The following is a 20,397-nucleotide window of genomic DNA, read 5'->3' on the forward strand; positions in this document are numbered from 1 at the left end:
TGTGGAAAATGGGACAAGTCACTCAAATAGAATTTAACAGTGTCTTTGGCCAATTACACACTGGCATTTTAAAAAGCATTAGCATTTTTTAGCAGTTGTTTAAATGATGGGTTATTTAGAAGAAACAATAGCATGGTTTCAAATTTCATTATTGAAGGGGTCATTCCGGATCTTAAGATCTTCTAGTCCCTGGCTCTTGCTGTGGTCTCGGGGGTTCTGTGCCCGGGAGGCGGTAAAAGCCAGAAGTTCACTCTGTTAGGGTATGCAATGACTTTCTGAGTTTCCAGACTCCACTTAAATTCCCTTTATTTTCTTCAAGGGATGAGGAAGTTTCCTTTTGTTCTTTTTACTGAAAGAAGATTTCCTCACAAAATTAAATACTGCAGCATAAAATAATTACAATTAAAGTTGCACTCCATGGTGATGCTCCAGAATGATATCTGGTATAAGTTTACTAAACACTTCCTCCTTCTCCTATGCCTGCCTATTAAGTTTTGTGAGCTAGCAGTATGTAAGTGCTTACAATGTACTTTTATTGTAATTGCAGTAGATTGCTTCTTCTGAAATAAAAGATATATTAGGGATCATGAGGATGAGGGAAATCCATTGCTTCTCTGACCCGAGCCTTATGTAGAAAAAACTGAGATACTATTACAGTGATGAATGTAATAGAAAACCTTTTCAATAAAATTTAAAAAATCCTATAGGTCAGGATTTGGATGATGTATGGTAGATAAGGAATAGAATCATATATTAAATTAGGATAAAATTAAATATGGAATAGCTGCTTCATTATCAGAGTACCATCTCTTCTTTGCAGGGAATGAAGCAGAGATCCTATTGCAAAAATATTATGTTATGACATAATTAAACATAATGCACACATATGAAAGCAGGCAAAATTAAGGTTTCATGAGCAACATTCATTCTGGCACTTCATAACTTGAGTGCTTGATCTGAAACCTTACTAATATTCTTTTGAAGATATTTTTGTATGGAATACAGGCAGTCCCCAGGTTACATGGATCCAACTTACATCGGATCCCTACTTACAAACGGGGTGAGGCAACCCCGTACTAGCTGCTTCCCCCCAGCAGACAAGGGAGACACGAAGCTAGCGCCCCCCCCCAGCAGACCAGGGAGACGTGAAGTGGCTTTTTTCAGCAGACACCTCAGCTTGAGAATAAAGGACTGAGGGAAGTGAGGTGTGGGAGAATAAAACTGAGCTCTGGAGAAATGTTTGGCTAGAGTTTCCCCTACAATATGTACCAGTTCCGACTTACATACAAATTCAACTTAAGAACAAACCTACAGTCCCTATCTTGTACGTAACCCGGGGACTGCCTGTACACTATATTCTGAATTATATTTGGACCATCAGATTGATCTTCTAGAATCTTAGAAGATCTGGAAACTGTTGAGAAGTGTATGGAGCTTTTTAGAGTGTCTACACTACTATTTTTTAGGAGATTTCCCATTGTGACACTTATTGCAGCTCCCTCTGCGGCAACAGTGATGACAATGCTTGGGTACACAGGCCTTAGATATTTTTTGCCACTAGGTCATCGTAGCTCCTGCTGTGTGTTGTGGCAGACTTTACAATAAGGCTGTAGAGAAAGTTCTAAGAACTTAAGAATTGCCATATTGAGTCAGACCAATGATCCATCTAGCCCAGTATCCTGTCTTTGGATGTGGCCGATGCCAGGCATTTCAGAGGACATGAACAGGACAGGCAGTTATGAAGTGATCCATCCTCTGTTGCCCATTCCCAGCTTCTGGCCAACAGAGGCTAGAGATATGATTTTCCATCCCTATTTATCTTGGCTAATAGTCATTTTTGGACCATGAACTTATCTAGTTCTTTTTTGAACTAGGGGTGTGAAGGACTAGTCTACTATCCCACAAACAAATTTTTACTAGATTGTCAACAGGCTAGTTGATTAGTCACTTCTTCCCCCTGCCCTTGCTGCCTCCATCAGAAAAAGCAGCAAGGGGGGGGGAAGAGAAGGGGTACTTCAGAGGCGACAGTGCTGCATGGAGCCTGGGGCCAGACCCCAGGCTCTATGCGGTGCTGCCGCTTTGAAACGCCATGTGCAGCCCGGGGCCAGCTGGGGTGTCCCCTGGCTGCACACAGCATTTCAAAGCGGCAGCGCCGCATGGAGCCCGGGATCAGCTTGTGACTCCCCTGCTGACGGGCTCCATGCGGCGCTGAAACTTTGAAATGCCTCAAGGAGCCTGACCACTGGGCTCCCTGCGGCATTTCAAAGCGGCAACACCACATGGAGCCCAGGTTCAGTAGGGGAGTGTTCAACTGACCCCAGGCTCCATGCAGCACTTTCACCGTAGGGCTGTTGCTACATTTCAAAGGCGGAGGCACCCTACTGACTAATGGATAGTCAATGCATCAACTGTTCAATTAGTCAGTTACATGCAATTTAACATCTGTACTTTGAACCCTGTTGTAGTCTTGGCCTTTACAACATTCTGGCAAAGGGTTTCACAGGCTGACTGTGCATCATGTGAAGAAATACTTTAATTTAATTGGGTGACCTCTAGTACTTGTGGTATGAGAAGTGTATATTACTTTCACCACATCAGTTATCATTTTATCGACCTCTATCATATTCCACCCCTTAGTCGTCTCTTTTCCAAGCTGAAAAGTCACAGTCTAAGTAATTTCTCCCCATATGAAAGCTGTTCCATACCCTAACCATTTTTGTTCTTCCTTTCTGTACCTTTTAATTCCAATGTGTCTTTTAAAATGGGGTGATCAAATCTGCATGGAGTAATCAAGATTTGGGCATACCATGCATTTATGAAGAGGTGATATGACTTTCTGTCTTATCTAATGATTCCCAGCATTGTTAGCTTTTTTATTTGCCTCTGCACGCTGATAGATGTTTTCAGAGAACTATCGACAGTGAGTCCAAGATCTCTTTCTTGATAGGTTACAGCTAATTTAGACCCCATCATTTTATATGTATAGTCGGAATTATGTTTTCCAATGTGCCTTATTTTGCATTTATCAGCATTGAATTTCATCTGATATTTTGTTGTTCACTCACCCAGTTTTATGAGAGCTCTTTGGAATTAACAATCTTGAGTACAGGTTGCACCTCTAAAATCCCAGATTCTCTGGTCCAGCAATGTCCATGATCAATCATAACCACAAATGTTCCAGGATCAGAGAGTCCCTGCGCACTGAGGAGGGTGGGGGCCTGGGAGCTGGCACGCAACTCAGTTGGGCTGCGAGGGGGGGTTGGGAGCTGGCACGCAGCTCCGCTGGGCTGCAAAAAGAAGTCATGAAGCCAGCGTGTGGCTCAGCTGGGCTGCGGGGGGAGGAGGGAGGAGGAGCTGGCTTGGGAAGTGGGAAATGGCACATGGCTTAGCTAGGGAACGGGAGGAGCCTGTGTGTGGCTCTACTGGGCTGCCGCGGTCGGTGCCAGGAGCCAGCGTGCAGCTCAGCTGGGCTGGGGAGAAGCCGGGAACTGGTGTGTGGTCAGCTGGGCTTTGGGGGGAGCTAAGAAACCTGGTAAAGGGCATCAGAGAGGGCCAGAAGCAGAGGGCCCGAAATGATCTCCCCTAGTCCGAAAAAATCCCTCTCCTGGGATATGTCAGCTCTCGAGGGAGCCGGACCAGGGAGGTCCAACCTGTAGCTTTATATCCTCTGCAAATTTTGCCACTTCACTGTATACCCCTTTTTTCCAGATCATGATGAATATGTTGAACAGTATAGTACAAACTCCTGGAAGTCACCACTCTTTACCTCCCTGGCCTTTTATTCCTACACCTTGTTTCCTATCTTTTAACCAGTTCTTGATTATGAGGACCCTTCCCTCTTATCCCATGACTGTTTAGTTTGCTTATGAGTCTTTGGTGATGGACCTTGTCAAAGGATTTCTGAAAATCTAAGTACATTGAATCCACATGCTTTTTGATCCCCTTACCTGCTGTTTCTGAAATTATGCTGAATATGGTCTGCCTTTGACTGCTTTTGCAGTTGTTCAGTGCCGGTTCAGCAACACCCATTGCTAACACCAATTGTCAGCAAAAGTTGTTGTGGGTTTGGGTGATTTTTTTTTTTTTTTTTTGCTAGTGTAAACAAGACTTCTTCATATTATGCTGACTTCTGTGATGCTATTTCACTGGTTTTATAAGACTGAAATATAAGGTCATTGTTTATCAAGTAGTCTTAGCTAATGCCCTCACTATAGCAGTGGTTCATATTTGCATCAGGCTTAATATGAGGGTGTGAGAAACCTTGGTAGCCATTTAAAGAGGGAAAAAATATTATGTTAATGCAACAAAAACATAGTCTTTTTGAATAAATGCTTTTCAGTAGTTGTACTCTGCAAATCAGCTGTAAAATGTCAGTATTACCATGTGAACAGGAGCTTTCATTTAGCAGAAATGGGCATTTTCCTCATGTCTTTGTTGTTGTCTAGTAAGATGCTTGCGTAAAATACTATGATTTCCAGTACTAATATATGCAGCTCTTGATTATAATAATCTGTGGTTTGGGCCTTTGGGATCTTGGTATGCAGACTTTGAAATTTACCTTTTTAAAATGTGTCACTTATGAAATTTACTATCTTTTGATCTACAGAAAAAAAATAGAATTAACATTAGCACTGCCAGTTTTTCATACTTACCTGCCAACAGACACCAAGTTGCTCTGGGGGAGTTCTAGGTTGGATATTAGGAGGGAGGTAAGGACTGGACTGGGTTGCCTAGAGAAGTGGTGGAATCTCCATTCCTAGAGGTTTTAAAGGTGAGGCTTGACAAAGCGCTGGCTGGAATTATTTACTTGGAGCTGGTCTTGTATTGAGCAGGGGTTTGGACTAGATGACCTCTCGAGGTCTCTTCCAGCCCCGATCTTCTGTGATTCTATGATCAACCCTACCCTGAAGGGAAACCCTTTGGGAATAACAGTAGTTCAGTTTACATAATGCATACAATTCTTACCCTCTTTGCTCTTGTTCACATTTAACATTTGTCTTATTTCCCCCCACCCTGCATTCCCTCCAGTTGTACTACAGGTTGGACCTCCCTGGTCCAACACCCTTGGGACTTGACTGGTCCCAGATGAGGGATTTTGCCAGAATAAGGGTGGTCATTTCTGGACCCCTGCCACTGGCTCCTCTGGCCCACCTTGCTGGTCTGCCAGCCAGCTCCTCACCTCCTGCTTGCCCCACCCTCTGCCGACCCTGTTGGGTAGTTGCGTGCACCACTGCAACTCCGGAATATGCTGGGCAGCCGCACATGGGTTCTGGGACATGCCAGGCAGCCACATGCCAGGTCTCCTAACCCTCCCGAGCTGCCACGCATTGGGCAGCTCCACCGTCCACCCTGCTCACTATGGGCAGCCCACTGCCCTGCCAGCCCCACAGGGATCCTTGTCACTGGCCTTCCACCAGGACTCTCTGGTCCTGCAACATCCATGCCAGACCATGGATGTTGTTGGACCAGAGAATCCCAGTTAAACGAGTTTCAACCTGTATCAGTAGTACTATAGTGGGAGTACTAGTGCAGACATACTATATTGTCAATTTGCCATCTAGGCCTTCTCAGAGAAGTTTAGTTATTTCAGTGTAAGATGCTAGTCTACACTATCATTCCCACCACTTGTGGTCTGCACCAGGGTTTGTGCATTGTTGAGAGACATTCCAGTTAAATTTGCTGGTGCAGTGTTATGCGTGGTGGTCATTTATAATGTTGGTCCCTCTCTAGTAAGAAAATAAGTCCATTATCAGCACTAATCATAGACTACCAAAAGAAACTGAACAACCCACAGCTTTACATAAGAATGGCCGTACTGGGTCAGACCAAAGGTCCATCTAGCCCAGTAACCTGTCTGCCCAGTAACCATCTAACCCAGTAACCAGCACCAGGTGCCCGAGAGGGGGTGGACCAAAGACAATGATCAAGAAATTTGTCTCCTGCCATCCTTCTCCAGCCTCCGATGAACAGAGGCCAGGGACACCATTTCTATCCCCTGGCTAATAGCCTTTTATGGGCCTAACCTCCTTGAAATTATCTAGCTTCTCTTTAAACTCTGTTATAGTCCTAGCTTTCACAGCCTCCTCTAGCAAGGAGTCCCACAGGTTGGCTACATGCTGTTTTAAACTTGCTACCCATTAATTTCATTTGGTGACCTCTAGTTCTTCTATTATGGGAACTAATAAATAACTTTTCTTTATCCGCCCTCTCCATACCACTCATGATTTTATATACCTCTATCATATCCCCCCTCAGTCTCTTCTTTTCTAAACTGAAAAGTCCCAGTCGCTTTAACCTCTCTTCATATGGGACCAGTTCCAAACCCCGAATCATTTTAGTTGCCCTTTTCTGAACCCTTTCCAAGGCCAAAATATCTTTCACTTCTTATTTACCAGAAATGCTACAATTTAAGGCTCTTGCTCATTACCAGTCTTTCTCTCTACATAGTATCATTGGTAGTCACCCTTTTAAGTTTTGAAGTCGGTGTATGATATCAGTAAGATTTCTTGAGAGAAGAAATTTGAACAGATTTGTAGATATGCCTCCATTGTAATCTATAGTGAGTATAGCTGTTTTGTTTCCCAGTTTCCATTTACTGGAAAACATAAAATTGGCCATTTGCAGTGGAAAAAAAATCTCTGAAGAAAAATCTTAATGCATCTGACTTGTTTCTCTTGCACAGAAGGGGAAGAAAGCCAATGTGAACTGTTGGTCACTCTTGTTGAGGTAGGGATGAGTGCAGGGGACAGATCATAGAATCATAAAATTGGAAGGGACCTCGAAAGATCATCGAGTCCAGTCCCCTGCCCTCACAGCAGGACCAAGCACTGTCTAGATCATCCCTGATAGATGTCTATCCAACCTGCTCTTAAATATTTCCAGTGATGGAGATTCCACAGTCTCCTTAGGTAATTTATTTCAGTGTTTATCCACTCTGACAGTTAGGAAGTTTTTCTTAATGTCCAACCTAAACCTCCCTTGCTGCAATTTAAGCCCATTGCTGCTTCTCCTATCATAAAAGGCGAAGGAGAACAATTTTTCTCCCTCCTCCTTGTAACATCCTTTTAGATACTTGAAAACTGCTATCATGTCCCCCTCAGATGTCTCTCTTCTAAAGTAAACAAGCCCAATTCTTTCTGTCTTCCCACATAGGTCATGTTTTCTAGATCTTTACTAATTTTTGTTGCTCTTCTCTGACTGTCTCCAATTTCTCCCCATCTTTCTTGAAATGTGGTGCCTAGAACTGGACATAATACTCCAATTGGGGCCCAATCAGCACAGAGTAGAGCAGAATTATTTCTCATGTCTTGCTCACAACACTCCTGTTAATGCATCCGAGAATCATGTTTGCTTTTTTTTTTTTTTGCAACGTGTCACACTGTTGATTCGTGTTTAACTTGTGGTCCACTATAACCCCTAGATACCTTTCTGCAGATCCTTTTTATTCCTAGACAATCACTTCCCATTCTGTATGTGGGAAACTGATTGTTCCTTCCTAAGCGGAGTACTTTGCATTTGTCCTTATTAAACTTCATCCTGTTTACCTCAGACCATTTTTCAGACTAGATGGTGATGCTTGCTGATATTCTAGATTAAGCTAGCAGACACTGAAACCAATGATGTGGAGAATGTAAAAGGAAATTGGAATTAAGGAGAAAGGGAGAGATGTTACCAAAGAAAACAAATCTTTTCCTTTTCTCTAAAGCTCTGCGTTTATTTTCCTTTGCTACTTTTTGGTGGTGTTTATAAGTCAGGCTCCTTATTTCTGCCTTTTAAGTGAGAATAATTAAACATGGGAAAGGGGCAGGAGGGAGAGAACCTTCAATAAGTTTAGAATAAAGGGATTCTAGTTCTCTCCACAGCTTCTTAGAGAGAATTCTTTAGTACCCAGGGGTGGGACCAGCAGCTACTGCGCTCGAGCTTCCCTCACTAGAAGACCACTGCCACTCCATGCTGCTGTCTCAGTATCTAGAGACAGCAGCTTGGGGTCCCAGATGGGAGCTGGTCCATGAGGGGAGCCATTTTAAAAACCAGATCCCCCTGTGGATTGGCTGCCAGTCACTCTGTGCTGCTGCAGTTATAGAGGCAGCGGCGTGGGGTGGCAGGAGCCCTGGTTTAGGGGGTGGACTGAGCTCCCAGAACTGGCGTGAGCTGGAACTGAGCTGGGCTGCCTGCCTACCCGGCTCCTAATACCGTATTTTCCGGCATATAAGACGACTGGGCGTATAAGACGACCCCCTAATTTTCCAGTTAAAACATATGTTTTGGCCTATACTCGCCATATAAGACTACCCCCCCTTCTGAGGCAACACCATTTAATAACATCAGATTTGATTTAAATAATTTTAATTAAAATGGTTTTGACTTGCAGGTACTTAAAATCCTTCAAAATCCTCATCATGTTCATCCTCTGACATCATAAGTTCATCAGTGACATCTTGTGGTACATTTGTAAGACAGTCATCATATGGATCTAATTCCGAATCGGATGGTGTGGCTTCAGCTTTGGCTTCCCCTTCATCTTGCCACAAGAAGTCGTCCTCCATACCATCCAAAGAGTTTGATATGCCACACTTCTTGAAAGACTTGATTACTGTTTCTGCACCAATATCATTCCAGGCTTTTATGACAAAGTTACACAAAACATCCACTTGTGGCGCACGCATGTTTCCTCTTTTTGTGAATGACTTTTCGCCGCTAACCATCCACTCATTCCACTGTTCTCGAATGCGATCTTTAAATGACTTGTTTAGGCACACATCCAGTGGCTGTACCAATGATGTCAATCCTGCAGGAATAACTGCCGCATCTGTGTTTATTCTTGCCAGCCTTTTCTTTGTGCTGGTAGTTAAATGAGCCCTGAACATATCCCACACCAGTAGGCTACGTTCTTGACGAAGTCCACCTGGTCGCCTACTCCATACATTATCAAGCCATAGCTTTACCGCTTCTTCATCCATCCAGCCTTTTTCATTCACATGTACAAAAACTCCAACAGGGAACTTGATTTTCGGCATTGTTTTTCTTTTAAAAATAATCATTGGTCTTAGTTTGGCGCCATCAGCTGTACATGCTAGTACCACTGTAAAACTGGACTTCTCATGTCCTGTTGTTTTAATTAACACTGTTTTTGCACCTTTTGGATTGACAGTTTTATTTCCAACCATATCAAAATTCATAGGAGTTTCATCCATATTTCCGATCTGACTTAACGCATAGCCATGTTTCTTGCGCTGTTGACTTACTTTTCCATCGAGATCTGCAGGTAATTTTTGTGCAATTTTGGTCTTTTGCCTCAGTACCAGATTATGCCTTTCCATGAACCTAGTACACCAGGATACAGTGGACTTAAATCCTTTGCTGTGATCTGGGTTAGATTTGCCCCACTGAAGTGCAAACATACGTATTTTGTTTCGTGTCACTACATAACCATTTTGACGATGCTCATGCACCATGTCTGCTACGTGCTTTTCAAGTTCTGACCAATGTGGGGTGCCTCTTCTTAATGCACAATTACTACTTGGCATACTCTTTAATGCTTTCCAGTCTCGGACCATCTTTTCTGTTACTCCATATTGCCTTGCAGCAGCACAGTTACTATGTTCCTAGGCAAACTTTACAACTTTCAGCTTGAAACTGGCTTCAAATTTCCTTCTTCTTGTTGGAGCCATGATGGGGTCTTTTCTACCCACCCACTTACAGAACGTGGCTGTCCCCCTGCCGGGCGCCAGGGGGTGTGGCCGTTCTCCCGCCAGGCGCCGGGAGGGCGGGGACACTTGCACGCCCGGGGAAGGCCCCCCCCCGTAGCCACGTGCCTAGGGCCGGTGCCCCCTCCAAGCGCCGCGCGCCCGGGGCCGGCGCTCCCCGCGCCGCGCGCCCGGGGCTGGCGCTCCCCGCGCCAAGCGCCACGCGCCCGGGGCCGGCGCTCCCGCTCTCCCCCCCCCCCCCCCCGCCGGCGCACACCGTGCGCCACGTGCCTGGGGCCAGCCCCAAGCACCGTGTCGGGGACCAGGTACGTTCTATGCCCGGCATATAACACGACCCCCGATTTTTGGGGGATGTTTTTTAGTGTAAAAAGTCGTGTTATACGCCGGAAAATACGGTACTCTTTAAATATAGAGCGGCAGTGGGGTAGATCCCAGACCCTGTGCAAGCCACGACTGAGCCTAGCTGCTGGCCAGCCTGCTAAAAAAATGCTGGCAAGTGTGGGAGAGCGCACACTTATCGGGTAATCGACTACTTTTACATCCCTAGAGCTAGTGTAGAGCATGATGTGCAAAATTGTATTAATGTATTAATTGTATTAATTGTATATTAGCCCATCCCAGGTTAGAAGTGAACAACTGTGGTTTTGGTAGCTGCACAGTCTAGAAGTGTCAAAGGCATAAGAACTGTGGTGTGGTCCATTTCTGTCTTTGATTGTGGGGCAGTCAGGAAGAAACTCAGATATTTACCTGGTGGGTTTTATTTTCCAGCGGCAAGACCACCCTAAATTCTGATTTACTGAGGGACAGTCTCCACTTGTTGATATTTTTGCTTTCTACTACCAGTTCTCTGTAAATCTCTCCATGAGTGATATACCTTAGTGCTTGATTGCAATATCCAAACAGTATTGTTAAACTTGCACATCTAAATCTCAATTATTGCTGATTATATACTAGCGATGTGCATGGATAACTGGTTAACTAGCTAGGGCTAGAGCAGCCCACCATAGACAGGGGTGTGCTCCAACCCTGTGGAGCCCACTGCAGGCAGAGGGTGCACGAACCTGGCCAGCGAGGCCCCCACCTGTAGTAGGCCCCTCTAGCTGACCATAGTAGCCCCCACCGGTGGCGGGCCAAGCCCAGGCATGCACAGGCAGTGACACTCCTGCCCAGCTGGTGTAGTCCCCACACCCACCTCCATTTAATCAGTTAACCGGTTAAACATAACATTTAACTATTTAATTAAATGTGATTTTTACATCCCTATTATATGTATTGTATGACCCTTAACCAAAACTTTTATTTGTACATAATCCAAGCATGACACGTATATGTACAGAAACTTTTTCTCAAAATGTGTATTATGTACATCTTTTTAACATTAACTTAAATAACATTTTTTAAATCTGAGCATTGATGGTATTTATGTAGATTTAATGCTATATTATTTATACAGAAACAAGGGATTCCAAAACAAACATGCAGTTGCAGTAGAATCTCTGAATCTAAACAACACCTTTCAAAATAAGTGAAGGGCAGTAGTATTTTTTTATCTCTTGGTTCATTTATATGCTAATTTGCAAAATGAAGTAAACTACAATGGATCTAGTCATCAGAGTGAGTTAGCAGGTTTCTTTAGTATTAAAGAGATTCATTCTCTACTGAAATGCATATCTTGTGGAGGGCAATCACTTAGCAGCAACAAAACCATTCAGGACAGCAGTATAATTCTTTATTTAACATTTTTTGTCTTTAGTGATGTATGCCTCATTATAATTACGTGTAGTGATTAGAATCTTCAATATGCCTTTTGTGGTATGCAGTAGAATTAACTGTTGAAGAATTGCAAGTCATTTCTTAGTCATCTTCTTGCAGATTACCATTTTCATTTCTGCAGACATTCTTAAATTTCCCAGTAGAAGAGATTAATTGTTTGGAAAGTAAGTCAATCCAAAAGTTAAATGAAGATCAGTAAAGTTTTTTTCCTCCAATGAAAAGTACAAGAAACATCCATGGATACAGTCGGGCATCTTGGCTTCTACAAAAACATAAGCCCAGATTCTGCCTTGGTTTGTGGCTGCTTTATGCCACTCTGCCAGCACAAAGCACTTCTAAAGTCCAAGATATCCTCCAGTGGCATAGAGACAGCTACTGGTCATAATCAATCATATTTTTGTGGAATTTTACTGGTGCCCCAAAGGTTCTGAAGTACAACAGAGAAATTGTATACAGCATAGTTGTAGCCATATCAATCCCAGGGGTATAAAAGTGATAAGGTAATATCTTGTATTGGAAATACTTCTGCTAGTGAAAGACAAGCTTACACAAAGCTCTTCAGCTGGTCTCACTCACCAACAAAAGTTGATCCAATACAATTATTACCTGACCCACTTTGTCTCGGTAAGAAGAGAAATTGATCGGTCTTGACAAGCAGGAGCAGAGTGACATTAACATTTCAAATCAGCAGAAGAAATATAGGAACTGTTCGTAGACACAGGAAGACAATAGTCCATTGATTGGTGTTCGGTTCACATTTGGCAGGGCATCTCAGCCATAAGTATTAGAAATTTAATATTATTTTAAGGAAAAAACCTATATTCTTTTGCAGAAATTGATGGCTTAAACCAGGGCTACTCCACATGCTGCCCGCGGCCTGTGGTGTGGGTTTACACGGGGCTCAACACATGGCCCGTGGGTGGGATCCTTTGAACGTGGCCTCCGCTGGGAACATGCTCCACAATGGCAAGGCGTCTCCCATATGGGTTGAGCATTGAAAGACTCAAGCGGATGGCCTAGCTAGAACAGATGGGTACAGGGTGTCGGCATTTTTAGCCCCAGGAATGGCATTGTGGGAAGTGCTTTGTATTCATGCTTGTCAATGTGAAAGAAGCTATTTGCATATATATTTGCATGTATATGCAACCACACTTAAGTTGCGGCCCTCGGCATGTGCTGTGAGCATCATTGTGGCCCCTGGCTTAAACCCTTCATTACCCAAAAAAGCTTCCTATTTATTATCAAACTAGCAAATAAAGTGAATGGATTTATTATTTTTCATGTCCTCCATATGCTATCTTTGTAAATGGACTGTAGGAATATCATTGCTTGGTGACCTCTCTTGCTGTCATGCCTCCTATTTATTGGAAGTTAAAATGCCTTTTGTATTCCTTTCAGAGCTCTGGGGATATATTCTGCTTTCATGTGTCTTCACCATCTAGTGTAACCTCTTCATATTGCTTTTTTAAAGATTACCATCCTCCTTAAAGATGGATGGAGACTCGCTTTGTATCCTCCAAGAACTCGTTAATCTGCTGTTGTGACATGAGACGCTTCTGCTCCTTGGGTCTCAGTACTTTGCCTTGTATAGTACTTACTGCCCTCGGACCAGGAGAAAGGGTCAAGAATTGAGCCCAAGATTTCTGCATAAGTACCTTTGTGTCTGGTTTTGGGCCAGTCCTGCAGCGGTCTTAGTGGGATGAATTAAAGAACCTATTGTAGTAGTTCTCAGATTTTTTGTACTGCTGCTCTGGAGAGCAAATTCTGTCTTTCTATTTCTAGGTTCTTATTCAGTCATCTAGGACTTTCATTGCAAAGAAAGGGATGAATGCCTGTAAAACATGGTAGAATGTACGAAGCCAGCTAGCTGTCTCTGCTACTGTATGATGCTATATTACAAAAGGAGGAGGAAGGGAGACCGAGGGCATGAGCCAACCAGCTAACAGTTTCTAAATGTTTTCCTTGTAAGCAATTGATATAGTTGCTTCAATAATTTTGTGTTTGTGTATAGCAGGGGTTCTGAACCAGGTAAGAAGATGGATCCATGAAACAGTCTTTTAAGATGTGTCCACATAATGAAAAAGTTTCAGAGCCTTGCCCTGATAGGTCTTTTTCATCTTCAATGTATATATGATATTACGTATATATTGTGTCTTTACAGTTTTGTTGGAAGCAATTATGAAGAATGGAAGTGCTGCTGGGAGTGCTCCATATTGCCAAAAGCCAGCAAATGGTAATGATCAAAGTAAACCCAGTACCACAAAGGACAGCAATGCATCTGCTGCAGGTGAAAGTGGAAAAGGCTACACCAAAGATCAAGTGGAAGGAGTATTCAGGTATCAAATTATATAAACACGTCACCTCTTGTATCATATGCATGTGGATATTATTCACTCAAACTTCCAGGTAAAAAAAAAATCTAAAGATGCATCTCTTAAATCTAGCTCATCTTTAGAGCGGAGATGCTGGTACTGAATAGGAACTTTTTTTTAATAACACAAATTGTGACATTCATTCTTTGTAAGGCTACGTCTAGACTGGCCCCTAATTCCGGAAAAGTCATGCAAAGCAGGTAAGTCAGAATAGGGAAATCCACGGGGGATTTAAATAAACATGTCCGCCGCTTTTTTTCCGGCTTGGGGAAAAGCCGGAAAAAAGCGTCTACACTGGTGCGATCCTCCGGAATAAAGCCCTTTTCTGGAGGATCTCTTATTCCTACTTTCAAGTAGGAATAAGAGATCCTCCGGAAAAGGGCTTTATTCTGGAGGATCGCGCCAGTCTAGACGCTTTTTTCCAGCTTGGGGAAAAGTAGGAAAAAAAGCGGCGGACATGTTTATTTAAATCCCCCGCGGATTTCCCTATTCTGACTTACCTGCTTTGCATGACTTTTCCGGAATTAGGGGCCAGTCTAGACGTAGCCTAAGAATTTTGTAGAAATCTACATTGCAAATATCCCTACCTGTTAAAAAAATCCAAGAGTTATTGAGAAGCTGTCATGTAAAAATGACAGTGATTGTGGAAGTCCTGTTGTAAATTTACAAGGGCAGTGTTTCTACCTAGGAAGAAGTATATTTTAGACACTCATAAATATCTAAGTAAGACTTAAAAATCCAGGGGTTAGAACTGTGAGAAGTATTAACACATTCCCATCTAACATTAAAAGTTTCAAAACAATCACACTGTGCACATGGGGGTTTAGATTAATTTGAATATTAAAATCAACTCCTTATTGGAAGGTGCTATATCTGAGGAATCTTTTAACTAAATTATTCCAATTTTGCTCCATGAAGTATATTTCTGTCTCTGTGTGGTAAATCAAGCTAATCTCACTGTTTGTGTGTATTTTAGAACATTTGGAAAATTAAAAGCTCCCTGTCTTGGCATTGCCTATGTATTGGAAGCAGTTTGATTAAATGGTCCCAAATTCACATTGCAAAGTCTGCCTTTAGCCACTGTTGTAGTCTGCTGATGCGTGTGGATTTTTAAAATGCTTTGATTATTAAAATCATCTCATTATTGTGGGAACTTGTGTATGAGGAATCCCTTGACTAAAAGACCTCTGTTTGGACTACTAATTCTACTACTGGGCTTAATGTAGTGCAGCAGTATTACAGTGAAAGATTAGAGCCGCCACAGTTAAGAATGTACCTTGACTTTCATTCTGTCGAGATGAAAAAGTATACAAGAAAACAGTTTCTTTTTTTAGATTAGTATTAGATTTTTTAGATTTAACATTTTAAAATATTTCTGGTAGCTTGAGCAATGCTTGATTTTTTTTTTTTTTTTCCCCCCCACCCTTATGGCAATTAGTGAAGGGAGTCATGATCTTTGAGACCAGCTATAACTGTTTAAAAAGGGCCATGTAGCTACAATTTTTCTAATGTCTTGCATTTCCTTTGAACCTTCTCCCCCAAGGACAGCACTTTGAGGGATGAAATCAATAGTTCCTTTTGGTTTGTGCGAATTGGATGAATTATCTTAAAAAAAGAAAAAACATTGGTTTTTAAAAAACTGTTAAATACTGTTTATAATACATCTATAATTATTGTTTTGATGATGGAGCTGTCCTGCACATTAACATCAACCCTATGCCAATGTTTGGCATAGGGTACACTGTTATGAGTTTTTTCCTGAAGTTCAGTAACTCCTTAGATCAAACCAACATTATTAAAAGTTGTTTTTTGGTTACACCCTGTCTCGTTCAGGAAACTGGTGAAGCGTATGCATCATGCTTAGAGAGCTCTAGTGCTGCTGCTTACTAGAGTCTTTCATCATCTCTGTTTAATACCATTTTCTTTGCAATACTTCTAACGTAAAATGTGAGTGTGCATGAGGATTTTAGAGCTCTTTGAAATATCAGCTCTTACCTTAAAAGCAAAGCTTCCAGTTTAAAAATATATGTAGTGAGCAACATATACAGAACTTTCAGAGTTGTGAACACTAAAGTTACAAACTGTCCAGTAAGTCTCCCATCTCATCTGGAACTGGGAGTATGCTATCCGAAAAATACCATATAGTATAGTAGTTTACATGTAAACTACTAAAAAGCTAAAGGGAACATTTAAAGAAAAAGGTCAGATGATGTGAGGAAATTGTTTCATTTAAAAGCAACATTTTTCTTCTGCATAGTAAAGCTTCAAAGCTGTGTTTAAATCAATACTCAGTTGAAAATTTTGAAAAAACAACCAAAACATTTTATATAGGGTGTATAAAACATTTTATACAAACATTTCAGAGTTACAAATTTCCTCCATTTTTGAAGTGTTCATAACTCTGAGGCTCAACTGTGTTATAAGAGTTGCTGAGGGCGAGATTTGAACTCATAGTATGTGTATGTTGCAATGTTCAAAGGGCACAGTATGTCACTTTGAATCACCCATTAGTAATTTTGACATAGGCTCTGTGCAGGCAATTAAGCATGCCTTTAAGAACTACATCATAAAATCCCACTCATAAATGAGTTCAGCTCAACCGTAAAACTAATTTATTTGTTAGTGCCCAGTGTTGTTGTAAGGCTGTTCCCGAGCCTTTTTCTTCTGATAGTTAGAAACCTAATTTCCATCCTGCCATTTGTTCCTGGTCAGTTTATATCCATTTGTTCTTAGATCAGCATTGTTCTTTAGCTTAAATAGCTGTTTACCTTCTTCCCTTTTCTCCCCCAGATGTATTTATAAACAGCAGTCTTTTATTCTCTCTCGTATGAAACAAACCAAGCTCTTACGATAAGAGAGGCCCTCTATTTTCCTTATCTTCCTAATAGCGCTTCTCTGCAACAGTTCAGTTTACATTTTTCTGAATATGGTTAAGGAGAATTGTACATAGTATTCCAAATGAGCTCTTACCAGTGCCAAGAACAATGGCATTATTTCTCTATCTCTACTGGAAATGCCTTGCCTGATGCATCCTGGGACTGTATTTGCCTTTTTTTTTTCAGCCACATCAGTGGTCGCTTATTGTCCACCTGTGGTCAACAAACGCACCCACATCGTGACTGCTTCCTTCCAACTTATGAGCCCCCAAACTTGAAGCAGAAATTCTTATTAATAGCCCCTAAATGCATGATTTCACAGTTTGTATTACTGCTGCGCTCTAGGCATCCCATTTCTGTTGTCCTACAAGGTCATCCAAATATTCCTGTATAATATGCAGTTCCTCCTCTGTATTGACAGTACCCTCCTTTCTCGCCCCCTGCACACTTTGTATCATCAGCAAATTTCATTAGCACACTCCTACTTTTTGTGACAAGGTTATTGTTAAAAATATGAATATAATTCTTTTCAAAGAAGAAAATCGGTGAGTCTGGCACAATCTACCCTTTGGTGAACCCATGTTGCATTATATCCCCTTTTCTGCTTACCTTCATGAATTTAATTATTTTTCCTTCATGATTTGTTCCAGAGTCTTGATTACTACTGAGATTAGACTAACAGATCTGTAATTGCTTGGATCACTTTTGACCCCTTTTTTTAAGTTACAGGTATGATAGCTATTCTCCAGTCATCTACCCCCAGATAGATATATTAAAAAATCCCTTACTACTGGATTAGCCAATCTGTTCTCATGGTCAATTGAGTAAAGGATAGGGAACTACTGTATGAATAAAGACTGGATTAATATGCTGAAGTATTTTATGTATTTTACATGTAAGTATTTTGATGGAGTTTTAATAGCGTTAACTAGTTTTACATATAAATGGTGAATGAATTTTTTAGTCAGGTTTTTTTCACATTTTTCTGTTTTGTATAGGACAAATCCCTAAATTTTAATGTGGTCTCAGTTTTGTTAGTTTTTGCAGCAATTGGACAGTACAATTAAAACTGTTCTGAATGTTTAACATAGTTTTTAAGAAGAGCTCATCTTCTTTCTGTTGCCCCAGCTGTCTCCCTGCAGCATTTGAATACATATTGATAATCTAATGGATACTGAGAGAAGACATTCAGGATCCAGCTACAGTGAATATGTGTGTTTCATAGAGGATTTTGTTTGTTTTCATCAGTACTGACAAGCCTGTAATATAGAAGGACCTTACCTTTGAGATTCCTGTAATGGAACATTCTTCACTAGAATTCCTGACATGATCAGACTATTCTAAATTTGCTTGTTATAATAGTAGATTTAAGATGCACTGTGGAGACATGTTTGGAGTAGAAAAACTCAACAGATGGATTTACTGCTTTAGTTTTCATCAGCATTGCTCTAGTATTGTTGATAGATACAAATATAAACAAGCACCATGGTGCTGCTTTTTAATTTCTTCCATATGCACAAGGGACATGGCTCTCCAACAAGCTACTATAGCACTTCTGTAGAGCATTGCATGATAATGCAAACAAGTTGCTCAATGGGGAGAAGTGTAAGATGCAATACCTTTCCGTTGATTGCATAAGTACTGACTGATATGATCTGAATAGTAAAAAAGTTGAAAAGAGAACTACTTGTTCAGTGCAAAAGTTTGAAGACTCACATGCTGAGAGGCACTTCTCTTGTGGACTGAAATGCATTTGAAAATAAGATATGTTTTGAAACATTAGGTTTGCTGCTAATTGTAATTATCATCTTCAAAATATGCATAAATAGTGACGGTAGAGCCAAATGCAGGACAGATCAGACTCGCTCCCTCCTGTTTTTATGCTATCTCCACCTCAAAACCTCTACTACAAAGCAAAGAGTTTACTTCTTGACCACAGCACTTAATTTACAGTAAACAAACATAACAAAGACAGATGGGAGAAGCTTGTCCCCCGCCTACAGATACATACATGCTACCCTCCCAATCCCACAGAAACTAGAATAAGGTCCTGGACAGGGTTATACCTATTAGGAATGAGAATTACTGGATGGTGGCATGAGTGAGTGTCTGGCATGGGCCATGCGGAGAATGCCACACTAAGGGCAGATTGCAACAACACAGACAATGCTTGAAAACTGGCTTGTTCTGTAATTAAAGTAATCAGACCAGAATCAGAAGAGATTCTGCAGCAACACACTGGTTAATAAGCCAAACACAGTCCCCTTTAGACAATGCAGCCATTCGTAAACAGGAATACTATAGTGAATGTTTATTGAAAACCTAGCTCACCATATTGTGAGGTTCTACCAATCCCAAAGGATCGGATGTTTAACCCTGGGTCAAGATGAGTGTCAAATATTAGCCAAATATCACACTGTCAGCCAGTCCTTAGTAAACTAACTAAAGATATATTAAGAAAAGAATAAAGTTAAGGAATCATTAAAAGATGATATACATTAAAAATGCTTGCAAGATCCTTAGATTTGTTTCAGTGATGGATGAGTCTGCTGGCTTGCAGAAATCTTTCTGGAGTTACCCCAAAAGGTTATAAAGCAAACACAACTTAGATGTAGATCCTGTTACTCTGAAAAATGCCAAAAAAGATTATTCCAAGTAACTACTTGGAATATTTCAGTCCCAGGGCATAAACTTTTCCTGTTTAAAGTTCAGCAGACGGGAGATGCGGGCTCAGACTTGAGGTTTCGCTTTTATAGATGAAGGGGGCCTTCGAGTGTTTTGAACACAGGATATGACTGAATTCTTTTTTGAGCACACACTGGTGTGTTTAAACAGAAAAAGCCCATCACTTTGAAGTTAACATTCAATTCCCAGTGTATATACTGTAATCTAGTTAGACTAGAAGGCAACATCCATCCATTCATTCATCACAGCAAGGATAGACAAGATGATCAGAATGTAGCTAACATTAGTTTCTGCAGTATCTCTCATCTTTGATCTTAACGGAACAGGTTTGCATACGTAATGTAAGGCAATTATGACATGAAAATTATTTATCCTCTCATTTGGATGCATTGATAAAGTTCTAACATGCTAAATGTGTTTGCTTGTTTACCAATGTCATCTACCCTTGATTTCTGTTCCCACAAATGAATGGGTTAGTGATTGCTGATCTGGTATATCTGTTTGATATCCCCATACAAGTAAATTGTCCTGATATAATTGTAATGCTTCTTTTTGAGTTATGGGTCACGCCTGTCAGTTTGCCAATATCATGGGTGGATGCGGGCTTTGCCTTTCTGCTAGAAGCAGCACTGCAAAACACCTGGAATGGTTCTGTAAGCTACCAGCAAGCCACAGAGCATATTTGTCTAAACTGTTTTCATAAACTTTTTAAAATCCCTTTAACAAGGAATTTATTGTGAAACATGTTAATCCTTCCTGTTCCTTTCAGTGCTGACAAATGGGGTATGTAACTGTCTGTGGCAGCTTCAGAAGAGGAGTCTAAGAAACACAGAATTGTTATATTTTACATCTTTTTTTCTATATACAGGCAGTCCCCGGGTTACGTACAAGATAGGGACTGTAGGTTTGTTCTTAAGTTGAATCTGTATGTAAGTCGGAACTGGCGTCAGCCGCTGCTGAAACTGATCAGTTTCAACCGCGGCT

General features: G+C 41.3%; 1 protein-coding gene across 1 annotated transcript in view; it reads left to right on the forward strand.

Moving 5' to 3' along the window:
• Positions 1-20,397, forward strand: part of DNAJB14 (DnaJ heat shock protein family (Hsp40) member B14) — a 39,865-nt gene that overhangs the window by 2,080 nt on the left and 17,388 nt on the right. Inside the window, exon 2 of the mRNA XM_006133788.4 lies at positions 13,642-13,816. Coding sequence (XP_006133850.3) covers positions 13,642-13,816 — 175 coding nt within the window. The remainder of the gene's footprint in view (positions 1-13,641; positions 13,817-20,397) is intronic.

The sequence above is a fragment of the Pelodiscus sinensis genome, chromosome 4, assembly GCF_052426305.1.
Source record: "Pelodiscus sinensis isolate ZL-2025 chromosome 4, ASM5242630v1, whole genome shotgun sequence".
Classification (NCBI taxonomy): domain Eukaryota; kingdom Metazoa; phylum Chordata; order Testudines; family Trionychidae; genus Pelodiscus; species Pelodiscus sinensis.